We start from the raw sequence: 16,924 nt of genomic DNA on the forward strand, positions 1-16,924 counted from the left end.
ATTTTTCGTTGGTGATGTAATAACCGTCATAACATTCGTGTTTGTTTGAGTCCCGCGGTACAGTCCCCATAATGATTCAACAGGAACAAAGATGTTGATAATTTCCACCCAATTTTTTTACAAACAGATATATGGTAGATATGTTAAAAATACTGGATATAAAAATCTCTCTCTTTGAAGCGAGATTGTTTTACGTATAAACCATTCGTATAATAAAACACTAGAACAAGAAATTGTTGTATTTCAGAATCGCTATAAGCAATTGTTGCATTTGAGGAGTGTTAAAATCAATAGTTATTCAAGCTCTGTCAAAACTATTGAAATGCTTTAACCCTTTAAGTGGCACAACAAAAATCATTGAACACCCTTCAAAATTTAATATCTCTTTTTAACCCAATAAACTCGTATGAAGTGACGCTAACGTGTCCTCTGTTAGCTATCTTGGAAGTTACACACAGACATGAAGATATAAAAATTTAGACACATCGCGTAATGTTCAAGTCAACGGAATTAAAGGCCCAGTAATGAAAGGACGTGAACGTCACGTCGTACGAGTTGATTGGGTAAAATCTGAAGTGTTGCCCTATATGTTGTTTACATATAGGGTATTTAAATCATAGTTGATTGGATTAATGAGAGAAGTAGGCTTTCTTATACGGTTTTCAGCTGGTGCAAAATAAGGGGTATGTATAGGGAAAAGTTTTTGAGAGAAATCAACTTTAGAAAATATCTGGGGTTGGTAAAATAAGAGGTCTTAAGGAGAGTAGATATCTCGCCAATGCTACTTGAAGGGTTAAAAATGAATGTGAAATATATACATTTGCATTATCATTACTTATGCAGCGTAATTATATCCTTGAAATTAATCTAAATTTTTTCACTGACATTTATTACGTAATATGATAGCTCAACGATATTTCTATGATAGTGCATTTTTTATGAACCATATTCGGCAGGCGCATCATTTGAACGTCTGTTGTAGCGAGAACTGTTGTTTCACAAGCCATCACAACAACCAATGTTGTTCACGCATCACTACACACCGTAATACGATAAACATGTTGGGGTAAATCGAGAAGCCATCCATACTTAGAATAAGACAACCATAAGTATTCTTTATGGGCATTGTATAATTTTTATCTCGTGTATATATTGTTTATAATTTTTATTAATTGCATTTTTAATTGGGTTGCTGTTTTTTTAAATATATGACATCCATATTTTTATGGGCATCTTTCTCTCAGCCACCTCGTTGGGCATTTTGCCTGTTGTGGCGTTGTATTTGTAACCCTTCAATATCCCGAGTCCCTTAACAAATCAAATAATGTTATTTAGCATTTTCCATACATATTTTTGTTTTAAAAGTATTAAAGCATTTTCTCTTTCTATTACTGCAGTCAGAACATTACTTCAAAATCCTACATAAGTGCAAAATAATACATACAGTAAGCACAGTATATAACAAATTTCATTCTGATTAGTCTCAGTGGACTATATATTCAAAAACATGAAAAAACGATTGGGAATTCTTAGCAATAGGCAATATAATTTATAATAGTAGTGCAGAATAGTAGTTACACATTTTATATAAATTATATAGAAGTTGAAAATCATTTTTCATGAAATGTGCATCGATAATTTATTGTCAGTTGGAGTGACGTGCTACTAAATCAAGTTACAGGATTTTTCGAACAAACAAGCGTCTGGAATCTTCGAGATGGTGCCCTTTCTTTGATTAGTAAACGTTTCCTGCTCAGTGATTTATTATCGAAACAACAGAAGACATTGGCTAGGATGATGAACAGCGGTGGAAATACGATTGGCTAATTGCACAATAAATAATTGGATAACACGACCTTGCTTGATCAGAGTCTTGCTGCACATTCGCTGCAACAAAGGCTTTAGAAATGTGTATATTGTGTGTGTGTGTGTGTGTGTGTGTTTTTCGCAGCCCTTCTCCTCCTCCTCTATTTCAAGAGTTTTTAAAATAAAAGTCTTTGTCACCGCAATAAACCAGTGAGATAAAGATCTGCGAAACAGCACTCGCTACCACCAGAAAAATAAATAAATAAATAGAATAAACGGACGAGCACATTTGGCAACTTTCCGTGTCATTGCCTTTTGAAATTGCGCTTGCTCTTCGTACGTTACATAATTGTACTAACTAGTACAGAAATAAAAAAAAGCGCAACGAGGAAGAAAGCGAGAAATAAAGCATACATACACGCACGAATGTGAATTATAAATAAAATAATTCGTATAAGAGAGTAATTCACTGTATACGTAATTAATTTGTGTTCGGGAGCATTTGATATCTACAGTTTTATTATTTATCCAGCGCTCATGGTAGTGTATAATCCACAAAATCATTAAGTTAAGATTCATCGTGAGGACCCGGTTGGCACACAATATGATCACAGACCTATCTCTAGTTAAGATAGATACGTCGAAGATATTATATATATGTATCCATTCACAGTGTAATTATATCTCTCTGTTCATGCGTCATAATTATGTCCCTGAAACTAATCCAAAATGTTTCGCAGGTATTTATTACGACGTTGCTATGGCAAAGATATTTCTATGGATGCGCATTGTTTGAAACATCATTAGTAGATGCGTTGTCTGAGGGTCCATTGTTGCGAGAACTGTTGTTTCGTACTCCGTGACACACCCTTCAAGACCACGAATTCTTCAAAAAAATATTGCTGATTGGATATGTAGGCTTCTTTGTTAATTGTCAAACCAAACGTAAAATTTGTGCCACACAAGATACCGTAAAACAAAAGCTTCCTTGTTCACGTTTAATTTCATACCGGGTGTTTTTCGTAGAGAGTGTCTGAAAGGGATAAAAATTGTGTGGTTGATTCTAAAACTGAAGTAAAATATAAAAACTATTAGGGGAAAGAAGAGATTTAGCTTTTTTCAATTTCACTCCCGTATGATGACAATTGGGAGAGATATACAAATTACGTAATTTTCAAACATCTTCCCACATAAAATAATAATTGGTAAAATTTGCGCTTATCTCTAAGAATTCGTATCGTAACAATTCAATGAAAATTCGCTGAGATATCGGTGATTGAAATTCTTGATTTTCTTTTTTTTGCATTTTTTGCGGGCATAAACTAAGTCTCAATAATAAAGTGACCAAACTGGAATTTTAGTTATTAATAACTCAGTGAATTTTTATTCACTTTTGTTGCGGAGTTAATTTACTAGGGACTAGCCAAAATACTCAACGCTGCCCGCGATTTCTTCGTATACCGACAGAATCAACGGATCGACAAAAAGGGGATTGTAAATTGATAAACGTGTTTTTGAAACGCATTCTCTAAGAACCACGGTAAACAAAGCAAACATTCCAAAAATCATTCTCGATGCCCAAGAACCATTGTTGTCCCTTGTCCGACAGTTTTTTGACCATTTGGTGCATTTGCCAAGCTCTGAATGTGTTCTAAACTAGCCTGTCGTTCAAGTCGTGTCTTGTTTGGTATACACATACAAAATTTGGGGAAGATCAACCTAAAATATATCAGATTTGTACAGAAAATACACACAACCATACAGAAAATTTCAATTTTATGCAGTAAAACCTCGATATAACAATACTCTGCGGACCAAGGAAAAATATCATTGCAGAGGAGTTATCGTTACATCGAGAGGCTACATTATCATCGTATGCCATCAAATTTATGCTGTTGTTTAAATTTTTTTTCAAAATTGGCGTTGCTGCTACCATCAGAAAATGCGCTTTTAATTATTTTTCAGCCGCGAAAAATTACAATTGATTAGTAGATTAATAAAAATTCAGTTATATGCATATGCCTTTGTAAAGTGGTTTACTGCATTGCATCTTGATATCTTAAACCGCAAGTAGCATTACTAACATCTACATTAACACTTTCGTTGATCATCTGGTGCGAAACATCGATGTTAAAAGATCCTCGGAAAAACAAAAATAAGAGACGAAGTTAAAATTAAATTGAAGATGATTTTGAGCGAATTATAAGAAAAATATCGTCGTAGTTGTTTCAAAACTCTTAAAAAAATATCGTTATAGAGGAATCTAGCGTATTGAAAGATATCGTTGTAGCGAGAGGTGTTTAACATTAGAGTATAGCAAGGCAATTCAAAACAAGATCTGAAAAAATAGCGTTCTATATGTATTTATCGTTATATCGAGTATCGTTGTAGCGAAGTTTCACTGTATATATCTATGTATCTGTACCATACTATAGTATGTCTATTGGAGTGATTTTACAGTATGGTTTTGAGGTACAGATTTTAGCTAAAATACTATGGTCCTAAACTACAGAATGACAACTACAAGTAAAAATTACAACTACAGTAATATCTCAAATTTGACAAAAAATGGTTCTGAGGTACAATAAGTAAAATTCATTTTCTGTGTGCGTGCTCTCTATACAAATCTACAATTTTAGACCGATTTTGCCAAATTTAGCATATATATACTAAGCAGAACCCGACGTGAGCGATAGGCTACTTCAAAAGTTCGTTAGATCAGGGCAAGTGCCCGAAATGTGTAAAAAACAATTGATCAACAATGGTTTCTCGACCTCAACAATGACTTTTAGAATGTTTACTTTGGTTACCGTGATTTCCTATAGCAATGTATTTAAGACATGTATAGGCCTTTAAAACGGTTTGTCATTTCTGAAATGCTGCCAGTATATGGGGAAAACCATATACTGGCCTATACAGTCGAATCCCGTTTTAACGAATACCGTTATAGCGAAAATCTCGTTTTAACGAATACCGTTATAGCGAAAATCTCGTTTTAACGAACGCTTTTCTAATCCCCAAATAAGTTTACATAGGAGCAATGCTAGATAACCTGGAATTCCTTTATAACGAAATTTCGTTGTAACGACGTGATTCCTCCGGTCTCTTGGCGTTCGTTATAACGGGATTCGGCTGTATTATAGCTAGTTAGCTATATAAGTAGCCTATCGTTCAAGTCTGGTCCTGTTTGGTATATTATATATGCAAAATTTGGCGGAGATATCGGTTCGAAATTTTAGATTTCTATAAAGAACATATACACACACTCCCAGACACACGAAAAGAAAATCAATTTTATGCGCATAGATAAATAGGAGACACAAATTCAATCAATTGATTATTTTTATTATTGGAGGCGGAAAAGAAATTTTGTTATATTTTTCACACATAAGTCATCATCATACATAACCCCGACGGCAATCGATTGGTTAGAAATTGTCTGAATATGAACCAAGTTGCCGAACGGTAAGTTAGTTAATTCCCACTATGTCAGTTCACATAGCATACGGAAGTGGAACAAGCACGGCTCCACATCTCTTTTATATTTGCCGGGGTAATTTTATTCATATTTTACTTTAATTTTAGCGTAAAGCGTTAGAGTTTCTATTCCTTTCGAAAAAATACCCCGTTTATTATTATAAAAAGTTCAAATAATATGTACAGCATCTAGGCAAAAAAATTCGTCTTATATATATATGATATCTATATTCAAAAATAAATAAATCATAGTAAGAAAAAAAATAATACTGGAACATTACATTCGAAAAATATTTTACTTTGAAAAGTTGATCGATAACTTATACACAAGAAAACATACATGTATTCATGGTATCGATTAACTTGTCTCTCTCCAGCAGCTATTCATCATTTTTTTTCTCCCACGACTCTAAAACATATACCAAAAAATATATATATTTTTTTTTTCATAAGAATTTTCCAGAAGAAATAAAAATAAATAAATGGAATAAACGGCCGCGGTTTTCAATCGAAACGCATTTTTCTTCGCACCTCAATTTATCGACGCCCCGAAGGTGAAACCGTTCCAACGCTACTTCTCGCATTGACTTTTCTCCTTATATTTTCCTTAGTTTTCTTCTTTTCAAGGAATTTATGATTTTTTTACGAAAATTCCATCTTGGGAATAAAAACTTACTTCGCGTGAATGCATTCGGAAATTTCCTCAGATCAATATTTTTAATTTCAAATAATACTGACGCAATGAGTTTTCTGTTCATTAGCAAATGAATTCTTATCAACGCTTCAAAACGTCACATATTTCAAAAGGAAAAAAAAAATTAATTTTAGTTGCAGTTCTTCTTCAAAATGCAGCATGTCCCATAAATTCGTAAACGGGTCAAAAATTCATTAAAAAGTATTGAGAAGGAATTAGTGTATTTGTGAAAAAATGCGGGGTTTAGGAAAAAATTATTCTCATAAAAAAGTTTCTTTTTTCTTGGTACAGGAAAAAGAAAAATCAGTTTAATGTTTTGTCGATAGAGGGCGAAAGTAAATCACTGGAAATATGCAAATCCAAGTCCTATAAAATGCAGGGTGCATTACGATGAACAGCTCATTTCTGAATTTTCCGGCAATCACGTAAGGTTTTCAGTGTGGTGTTCATATTGGAGGTTCAGAGCACTATTAGTGATGTTTTACCTCAGCCACGAATCGATAAGTGGACCTAGGTTCTCTCGTAAGAAGCAACGTAAGCACTTCGTCCCACGTGGGTCCCGAGCAGCTCCGGCACCAACAGAATTGATGAAGATTGATGAAATGCAGCGGTTCTCAACCTTTTTTGACTCGCGGAGCCTTTTTCAGTCCATAGTTTCTATGGCGGAGCCCTGTTTGGGTTAAGGAGCGTGTTTGTTTGTGAATAATTTTTATGGCAATACCCTGTCGACCTCTTTTTTTTCATATTTATTTATCAAATTTACTGATTTATTTTATTTTCCTCGAGTGGCCGTGGAGCCTCTGCACACCCAAGGGTACCGCGGAGCACCGGTTGAGTACCGCTGATAAATGCATCGTAATGAAAATCATGCAATAGATGATAGATAGATGTTGCTGCGCAAAAGCAAATACCTGGAAATATGCGAATCAGAGTCTTATAGAAAGCAAGGTGTGCGATTAACAGATCGTTTCCAAATTTTCCTGTTACAGGCGCTCAAATAAGGTTTTAATTGTGATGTTGAAATTGGTGGATGAATTGTTTTACCTTAATCGCTAATCGCTGGCTGAAGCTTTACGAACGTTTCAGACACAGAAGAGAGTGAAGAAAGATTCTGGTCCAGATTTCTGTGATTCGCTTTTGTGCATCGCCATCTATCAACAAAAATATGAACTAATTTTTTTCCTTCCATTACAAAAAAAGTCGCCTTTCGTTGAGAATAACTTTTTCCGCAAACCGCATTGAAATTACAATTCCTTCAATTTTCATGAAGTTTTGAATTGTTTGAAATTTATGGCACACCCTGTATAAAACATTTTTCCTCACTTTTCAGTGGTTAGAAAAAATTAAGATAATGAAAAAATAAACTAAATGTTTGTTTCATGGTATAAAATTGGACAGTAGACTTTCAACACGATACTTATACCATAAAAAAAATTCAGGAATTTGCCATGTTCACATCAAAAAGGTTTAAGGCCGTTGGCAACACTAGTATAACACGAAACAAGCATAACTAAGACATCATAAACACGTGTGGGTCACACATACACTCAGAACACTCATTCCCGCGTGAAGGAATTTAGTTGGAAATCCTCAAAGAAAAATATACATGAGACCATGTACGGTTAAATGGTATGAAATTTGAAAAATGCTTTTTACATTCACAGGGTTTTGCAGTAGTCATACTCGGCTATAACGGCATTCAAGGAAAAGCAAATTTGTCTCGTTATAACCGTTCTACCTCATTTCAAACCAAAAAAGCGCTTGTCTTTTATTTAATTTTCCCGTTGTATTGTTTATCATTTTTTGGAATATCAATGTGAAACAATTGAGTTTCCAAAATGTTTATTTTTTTTAAAGACCACAGTAGCATCGTATTTTCTTGAATACATCGACAGGAACAAACAAATAAATGCATACTCATTCAAATTTGTAAAAATACTGTATAGCACCCTTGGTAGAAATATCTACCATCATAATCATGCAATTCATATTCTCCATTGAACATTGCGTAGGTATATATATGCAAGTGAACATATTCACTTGCGTAGGTATCAGTACAGAGTAAAACCCCCTCTTAAAGGACACCCCCTGTTTTACGGAGAAAAAAAAAATATCCCGGCAAATGCCTCTTCAAATAATGTCTGCTTAACGGTCACGGACAACATTTTCATCATCCGTTCCATTGGACTAAAACCCCTGTACAGACACCAATAGTTGAAATTTCGGTTCCAATTATGCCCACTAAATGGCAGTGTATATTTGATCCACTTTTTGACTATTTTTTAATGCAATTTTGGCTTGAAGTTTTTAATGTTTGACAACTCTGATATCAGTCTTCTGGTTGCATTCGTATATTTTATATGATTTCTAGCTGTTCAAAATGGCCAGCTCTAGCAATCGTCTTTCTATCACTAATTTTGTAATTTTAATTGCGTATCTGGGCACTAATTACGTATTTTTATGATTTTAAACACGTTATATTGTCAGAATTTCGTTCATTTGCAAACAAACAACCATTTCAGTTATTGTTGGTACAGTATTTTGCAATAATTATGTTCAACAAGAACCCTCCTCTCTCTAACGGACGAATTTTTTTTTTGTCCCGCGAGTGTTCTTAAAAGAGGGGTTTTACGGAAAAAAATTTTAGTGATCTTATCAACCTTTAACCATTTTAAATGGCATTAAGGAATGAAATTGGGAAAAAGTAATCTTTCTTTTATTTCTTTCAAACGTTCGCTCGCGAAGCGCTTCCCGATTCCAACTGACCCGAAAGTAATTATCATGGATCTTTAATCGATACCCAATCTTGATGGCTGTGAGGGAGAAAAAAGAACCCAAAAAAAAAAACCCGTGATGCAACCGAAATAGAAAAGAAGTGAGTGCGTCGAAAACATAAAAGAAAAAGTGTCGTGACATTTTACCTTCTTCCAAAATAGCTTTTCCACGAGTCCATCTCCACAGAGGGTTAACTAATGATAACAATCACCGCGCGTGACCCGTTGAATCAATAAACTATTTTAGCTTAATAACTTTTTCTTTCATAATAAAATATACGCTGGGATTGGTCCCAGTTTACTTCTAAATCCAGACTGATTTTACCGTGATGATGGAAATAAATGCTCGACATTTCATAGTGTTATTGACTGTAAAGCTAACGAAGATGAATTTCGGAAAGAAAATTCGCATTCCTCTGTGGGGAATCGAACCACCAACCTCTCACAGTCCAAGCGAGTGCTCTGCTATTGAGCTACGGAGAACTAGGTGACCATACGTCCCCACCCCCTATTTGCCAAGATATTCCCGCATTTTCCCCTAATACCTTGCCATCCTGGCTTTTTTGTAAAAATGGCCCGTTTTTTCACGTATTTTCAATGAAACCAACTTGACTTTTAATTCTTCATCGAAATCAAGAATTAAAATTACCTTCGCAACTCATTATATTATGACAATTACGACTATAAATAAGAACATTCATTTCAAATATTTGTGGTTTTAAAATCACTTTATTTCGTAGAATTCATTGTAATTCTACGTAAATTGTGTGTGTATTTACAGTAGAGCCTCATTTGCCACCATTGTTTCTTTTAAATGATTTTAGCAATAGCTGGCAACTTTGTTCACGTTTTGCATCATTTTTGACGAAAACTGGTGTTGTTTCCAGAGGCGGATTTAACGGTGGGCGCAACGGGTGAGCGCCCGGGACCCGGACCACTTTTTTCTAATTCAAGGGGCCCAATATTTTTTTTTTTTGCGCCCGAGGCCCCAACCGACTTTAATCCGCCACTGGTTGTTTCGTATTTTTCTTGTACAGCGAAATCTCGCTACAAAAATATTCTGTGTATATCGATAAATCCCTCTATAAGGATGTTTTTCGAATCTTGTTTACCATTACCTATAGTCTAATGTTAAACTCCTCTCGATATAACGATATCCTTTACTACGATAAATCCCTTTGTAACGATATTTTTTGGGGTGTTTAGAAACCACTACAACGATATTCTTTACAAGATTTCTCTTAAAATCACCTTCAATATATTTTCGAATTCTTAGATAATGTTTGTTCTTTCGAAGATATCTAATAACATAGATATTTGCACTATTTACCGTACGAAAGAGTTATATAAATAGAAATATATTCATACTACACAGGACATTTTTCTTTCCTTGGGACATATGTTTAAGCTGAACGGGACTGCGCTGTGGATAGCCTCCTAACTCAGCAACAGCTCGTAATGACATTAGCCCCCCTGGTCAATTGATACTGATAAGCCACATTGAACAAGGTGATGATGTGGGTACTAGCATCCCACCAGGAGAATTGCACGGGAGAAAAGAATCTTCATAGGGAACAAATTCTGATCGATGGCCAGTCAGTCATAAATAGAGACATAATCCATGGAAAGAAGAGAATACGCTCCCTGACACAAATACAACAAATTTAGTTACACATGGGAGCATCTTTATTTAAAATCTGTTTAGATTCTTTGAAAAATCATTTTCGGGGGAAAAAATCCTGAAATTTCTGTGGCCCTCATAACTGAGAGGTAAATCGCAAAATGAGTCGCATGAATCGGGTTTCTCAACATTTGTGAAAGTTTAAGTAAAATATCTGAAACAATTTAACTGCCCAGTTGTGTCCCGTACTGTAATTTTCGTTATTCCGATTTTTTTATACATTTGTCCCGTTTTTTCAACGACACTTATTTCAATTTCTAAAAATTAATTAAAGTCTTGAATAGACAGTTATCGTACATCTTCTCGATGATGTATGGTGAATCTAAGTATGAAGATATAATTTTATCTGAAACCATGTGAATATTATTAATATAAGTTACAACGGATGAATAATTTTATCAAGTCTGACTGTGGACCATCTGTGCCATCGTCGCGGACCATAGGCTGAGAAACGCTGGGATAAATGAAAAAGTTAAAGAAATGAAAATCGTATAAATGAAAATGAAATAGCATTACATGTCTTGGCCGAGAGGCGTTTAAACAAACCTTACATTCCTAGATACATTATAAGTAATTTAGCTCATCGTGATTGGTCGCAACGAGTGATGAACCATTACGTCACTCAAAGGGAAACACTTGGCGAAATTTACAATTGGCGAAGTTGAGTGGTGTTTTCTTTCTCTATAGTCTTATTTTCTCATGTGGTCCGAGCAGTGCCGTCTTAACGCATAGGCACACCCGGGCGCGGCCCGAGGGCCTAAAGAGAATGGGGGCCCTCACAAAAATGAGATGTAGTTGAAATTTTCGAGGAATATGTATATAAATTTACCTCGTGGGGCCTTAGAAAAAATCACACGGCCCGGAGACCCGTGGTGCTATTGAGACGGCCCTGGGTTGAAGGTGGTTTTTTCGATTCTTGTATTAAATTTCATTGTTTATTTTACTAATTTCGGAAAGGCCCTTTAAAGGGCCAAAATAATTTTTCTCAATAGCGTTGCTATCTACGTGTACGAATAAGATCGTGAAAGATGAGCAGCTCCACTGTTGCGACAACTAAAAAAAGAATAGCGAGTTATTTGGTGAAATTCAGTTTCGTCAAAGCTCAGAGTAACCAATCACTGCGTGCTAATGCCTCTTGTGTTATTAAGAATGTAAGGATTCCAATTATGCGATCGGGAACGCATAAAATTGTCTTACAACTGAGAGAAACATTTAAATGAGAAGGTGTATAAGAGAGTGATGAGTGATCATTTATGTTCTGAGGGAAGAAAAATTTCTGTCTTTTGTAGCTTAATGGTAGAGCACCGGCTCGAACTGTGAGAGGTTGGTGGTTCGATTCTCCACAGAGGAATGTGAAAAATTTCCTTTCCAAAATTCATCTTCGCTTGGTATCCAGTCAATTGTACTTCATATAATTAGCAGAGAGATTTATAGTTTCGTTGTTCCCGAAATTTCATTTCTTATAAAACAAAATACCTGAATTCGTGCACCGCGCAACTTTCGTGTCCTCGACCAAAAACTGTGCACGTAAACGTTTTCAAAATTTCCGTATGTGTACATTTTACATTCTATTTAGATTAAAAACAAAATTTAAAAAAAAAAAACTTGTTTTACAGTAAAAAGCCTCCAAGAATTCCAATTCTTTATAAAAATGACGAAAGTTTCCCCTCTCACGAAATTCCTGCAAATATTTTTATATTTTTCATTCAAGTAAACTTTCTGGTGAAGAATTTAAAAAGAGGATCTAACTTATTCATTTACTCTTCGTTGTGCTTTGAAAAAAAAATATATATAATAAAAAAGATTTATGTGTGGGAAACCACCGGTACATAAAAGTACGAATTCCTCTTTTCTTATATCAAGAAAGGAAGCAATTTTAAAGTTTAAAAATTCTTCTTCTTTTTTTTTAAATGCGCTTGTATCTTGCGTGGTCGTCCGTCGCATCAATAACCGTATACACAATTTTCTCTTCCTTTGAGAGGATAAAAATTGATGGGCATTTTGTTGCAGACATTTTCTTAAAAGCAACGTGTCCATCATTTTCCTCTCCCCCCTCTTCCTATTCTTACAGCGTTCAGAAAACTCGTCAATTTTACATTCAAGAACCTCTTTTTTTTCCCGTGGAATTCTTTGACTGACCTCAAAGGGAACAAAAAAAGAACCTCTCGGCACTGAATAACACAGAAAGTGATTTCCCCCCGCTTCTTTTACCAACCGAAAAGCATGACGAAGTATGTATAATATGTCTTTTGAAAATATTTCGAGCAATATTAGTTTTATATACAAGCCATTTTGTCGGTAGCTTAGTATTTACAATGTAGAACTCGTGTACAATGTCGATTCTTTCACTGTACATTTGCATATTTAAAGTGAAATTAAATTTTTTTCACTTCCTGGTCGTTAAATATCGAGAGTAATTTAGCTACACACGCAATTCATCGTCAGGGTAATTCGTGGAGGCTAAATTCACTGATAATATTTCATTGAAAAGAAAATTCATCAACACGAAATTCACTAATAATTTGAGGGCTCAGAAGCCAATCAGTGCAAGTCAATAAACATTTAAACATGAGATAAAAGGATATTTTAAAGGATTTTTTTTTTATTCCGTGGTCAGTATAAGTGGCGCTATTTGCTGTTGCAATTTAAAGATGGCGAATTGAATGTTCTACCAACTGAAAGTTTTAACATGAAGAGGTACTTGTAATACCAAAGTCATTTTCAGAAAATCGGCTTACAGTGGTTGGCTTCTGAGCCCTCCAATGTTTGATCGAAAAGAAAATTCACTGACTTTCCATTGAAAAGAACTGACTTTTCATTCATCGATGTAAAATTCACTGATATTTTTTATTCAAAAGAAAACTGATCAAGCAAAATTCATTGGTAGTATTTCATTGAAAAGAAACTAATCGTCACAAAAGTCATTGACAGAAAAATTCATCAATAAAAAAATTCACATCGACAAGAAAATAATAAAGGATATCTTAGCAACCGAAGCTGTACTAGAATAATTCATCGACGCCCAATTTAACTGGTAGGATAACTCATAAGATGGACAATTCACAAAACATTTAATCGAAAATAAAAATTTATCTGCTCACGATTTACCGAAAGCAAAATTCAGTGACAAGAAAATTGAATTGCAAGATCATTCATCGATGCACAATAAATCAGCAGAATAATTCACGGAGAAGAAAATTCATTGGTTAATAAAAGAAATAAATTCATCGGCATGGTAATCCATCGAAAAAAATTATCAAACCAAAACTTATGGTAGAAAAATTCGTCGAATCACAATTCACCACCAGTGAAATTCATCGAACCAAAATTCCCCACTGTGGTTTTAGATGGGAAATGTCAAATAATACTGCATATGCTTAGAATAATCTACCCTTAAATTTCCGTTTATATGTTCATTTTCATTCAAGTTTGATTAATAAAATGTAGAAAACACGGTAATCAACAGTTATTGGGGAATTTACCAAACACGAAATTCTACCCCACATTGAACAATAAATTTCACGAAAGGAATATGAAATTCTTCAATAATTTGAATATGAAATGCAAAATGTTTCAAAGAAGAATTTTAGCTTTTTCTGAGAAAAGCTATATAAAAGCTCACTTCCCCAAACAAGTCATTACTTTAATAGTAATTTTGACACTCCAATATTGTAATCAATACTCACAAACCCACGTTAATATGCTGAATGTATCTATACTGAAAAGTATTATTTTTATTAGGAAAAATACAAGGAACGCAAACAAATGCAGTCAAACTCGGTTGCAACCACAACTAAGTAATATAGACAATAATTTGCGGTACCTATCAATTAATGAGTTTGCTTATAAAGTCGATGGAAACACAACGACCTCGGATATAATGATACATTTTCAAAGCTTTTGCTTCCGTTTTTATGAAGTATTCAAATTCGCAATCACATTGAGGGAATGTATCAACAAAAATACTTTTAAAAAAAAGATTAAATGCTTGTTTGACGCTAATACTTATTTATTTTTATGACTCGTAGAATGGGACACTTTTTGAATAAGAACGTTCCGTTCTTCTATATGTAGCTTACTTTTATTCACAATCTTTTCTAGAATCAGAGATGGATATAATTTATATATTTTATTGTAATTAATCTGGATCATTTAGATGAATATTTATAGGAACATACATAAAATATTTCCCCCTTACATATTTGTCGTGCTCACCTTTTTCTTCTTTGAAATACATTATAATTCACTGCAGACTTGCTGTAGGACTTTATTTCGCGCCAAGGGTTATTTATACGCAATAATTGGCAAGTTCAACGGCAATCGATGGCCTTTTCTGCGGAGAAATAACGACGCCCCCATATTTATGATCCTAATGTACCGTGTTTTCCCCCCATTAAAACACGGGCACCTTTAATCGTTATGAAATAATTCCCATGTGTGGTATTTGATTGCATCTGATTGTGTATGGATGGGGGATTTTTCATACCGGAAAGATCTTGAAAACGAAACCTCTGTTATAACGACAAAATTCGGGGGTATAATGTCGTTATAACCGAGTTTGATTGATTTTAATCAAATCGACAATAAAATCTGGCACACAAACGTGAGTTATAAACTTCAGCAAATATGGACTCTCAAAAACTATGCGTAATGTTGATAAAAATTATTGCATAAGAAACATAAAAGATGAACTACTCTCTTATTTTTAGAAATGCTGACGCCCACAGAAATATTTTATTAATGATGCCTGTAGATAAAATAATAATTTGCAAAAAAGCTTGTTTTCGTTAAGAAGACAGCGTGAAAATATCATAAATATGTACCGAAAGAAAAAAAAGAACACACGCTACTCACCTTTCCTCCTTATCCATTTGCGTTTAGCAGCCAAGGACATACTTGTCATTGAGTATTATGGAAAAAAAAAAACTTTTCTTTTCGGATGAAAAATGTAAAAAAAATGCGTCGAAGAAAAAACTACTTCTAAGGAAAGGAATCGCGTCATTTGCTCCAATCACTCGCCCACATGCGAAATGCTGTCTCGAAATCTCTATGTTCCAGGACTTCTGTCTCTCATTATTAGTACAGGCAGGTGTGCTCTCCCTGCCCAAACGATCTCTAGAAAATAACCAAAAAAGCTCCGTGGGACGGTGAAGAGCAGAATTTCTCGAAAAAAAGAAAGTAAGAAATAAAGTAAAAAATAAGCACGAATACTTCTTCCCATGAGGTGCAGTGACTCGAGTTTTAATTATCGACGGAAGAAAAAGAAAACGAACTGGTTGTGTTTCTGGCTATTGCTGAACCCGTCACACATTAACACACATATCATTATTCATTTTTCCTCAACGTTTTCAGTTTGAACACATACACATGCGTGTACAAATCCGGAATATTCAATTTCCATCACGGACTTGGGGAAACTGCTTGTCTGTATTTTAAAACACCTTCACACGCACAAGAAAAACTTCCAAATAACACTATCATCGAGAAATACTTCAGTATAAACCTTCAAAACGTACGTACATTCAAATTGCAGAAGAGTGAAAAATGCAGAATTATATATAAATATATATATGTACATCCATTTTTTATCTTGAGAAACTGATTTCCCATGCAGTATTATTACACAGTTTAACACAAAAGGAAGTTCCGAATAACACTCATCATCTTGAAATACTCCAATGAAACGTATGCTAAATTGTTGAACTGCACTTTATGCGTTACGAATGAACAAAATTGTTGTGTTAATACTTCACAGGAAACTCCGGTAATATGTAACTTATTTCGCTAAAACTTTAGACGTTATCAGTCACATTGAATGAAACAGCTGTGAGATTTCACTAACGAATTCCTCTTCAGCAGAATCACGATACGTAAGTATGCGTGGAGTATACTTATCCACACAACTTATACTTTTCAAAATTCAAATTATAATACTAGAAGTAACTTTTACATTTGCTTAAAAACATCAAGTATATTCCATTCCAGATCCAAGTCTTCACGTTACAGCAAATCTTCGATTTTGCACTTCTCAGCGTTATAAATAATGCGGCATACAGCTGGGACGCTTAGAATTGTCACCACTTGATTAAATTTCAGAAATCTACATTATCTTTACCACATATATCAAAGTCTTTTCCGGTCACCTGAACTGGCCGGTATTTTATTTATTGGATAAAAACGTTTCATCACCCTATTTTCAAGTTACCAATGTTGCCCTATATTTTGAATTACGAAATCTTTCTCCTATAACTGATCTACTGCCGATATTTTCGAATTTTCTTTGAGGAAAATCAATTCAAACTATAGAAGAAATGAATATTCCATAGAAACAAAATCGATTCAATTCAGGACTTCCATATGCTCGATCTTAGAAAACCAAGTATTCAAACTCATAGGCTTTTGATCGCATTCATTTCATGTTGCCAAAGATGAAAATCACTCTTCGAAATGATGACGGATCACAAACGAACCGGTAATTTTTCGCCAGAAGAA

At 34.4% G+C, this 16,924-nt stretch overlaps 1 protein-coding gene across 7 annotated transcripts in view; it reads right to left on the reverse strand.

The window, feature by feature from the left end:
• Dys (Dystrophin) overlaps positions 1-16,924 on the reverse strand; it is a 257,301-nt gene that overhangs the window by 191,598 nt on the left and 48,779 nt on the right. Inside the window, exon 1 of one of the 7 annotated variants that reach the window (XM_089243762.1) lies at positions 15,287-15,341. The exons of the other annotated variants lie outside the window; for them this stretch is intronic. Within the exon in view, the coding sequence (XP_089099888.1) occupies positions 15,287-15,335 (49 nt within the window). The 5' untranslated portion in view covers positions 15,336-15,341. Of the gene's footprint in view, positions 1-15,286; positions 15,342-16,924 lie in introns of those variants that run through there. 7 annotated transcript variants of the gene reach the window in all.

Source organism: Pholcus phalangioides, unplaced genomic scaffold (assembly GCF_987345545.1).
Source record: "Pholcus phalangioides strain wild (caught in Gottingen) unplaced genomic scaffold, Ppha-v1.0 ptg000015l_1, whole genome shotgun sequence".
Taxonomy (NCBI): Eukaryota; Metazoa; Arthropoda; class Arachnida; order Araneae; family Pholcidae; genus Pholcus; species Pholcus phalangioides.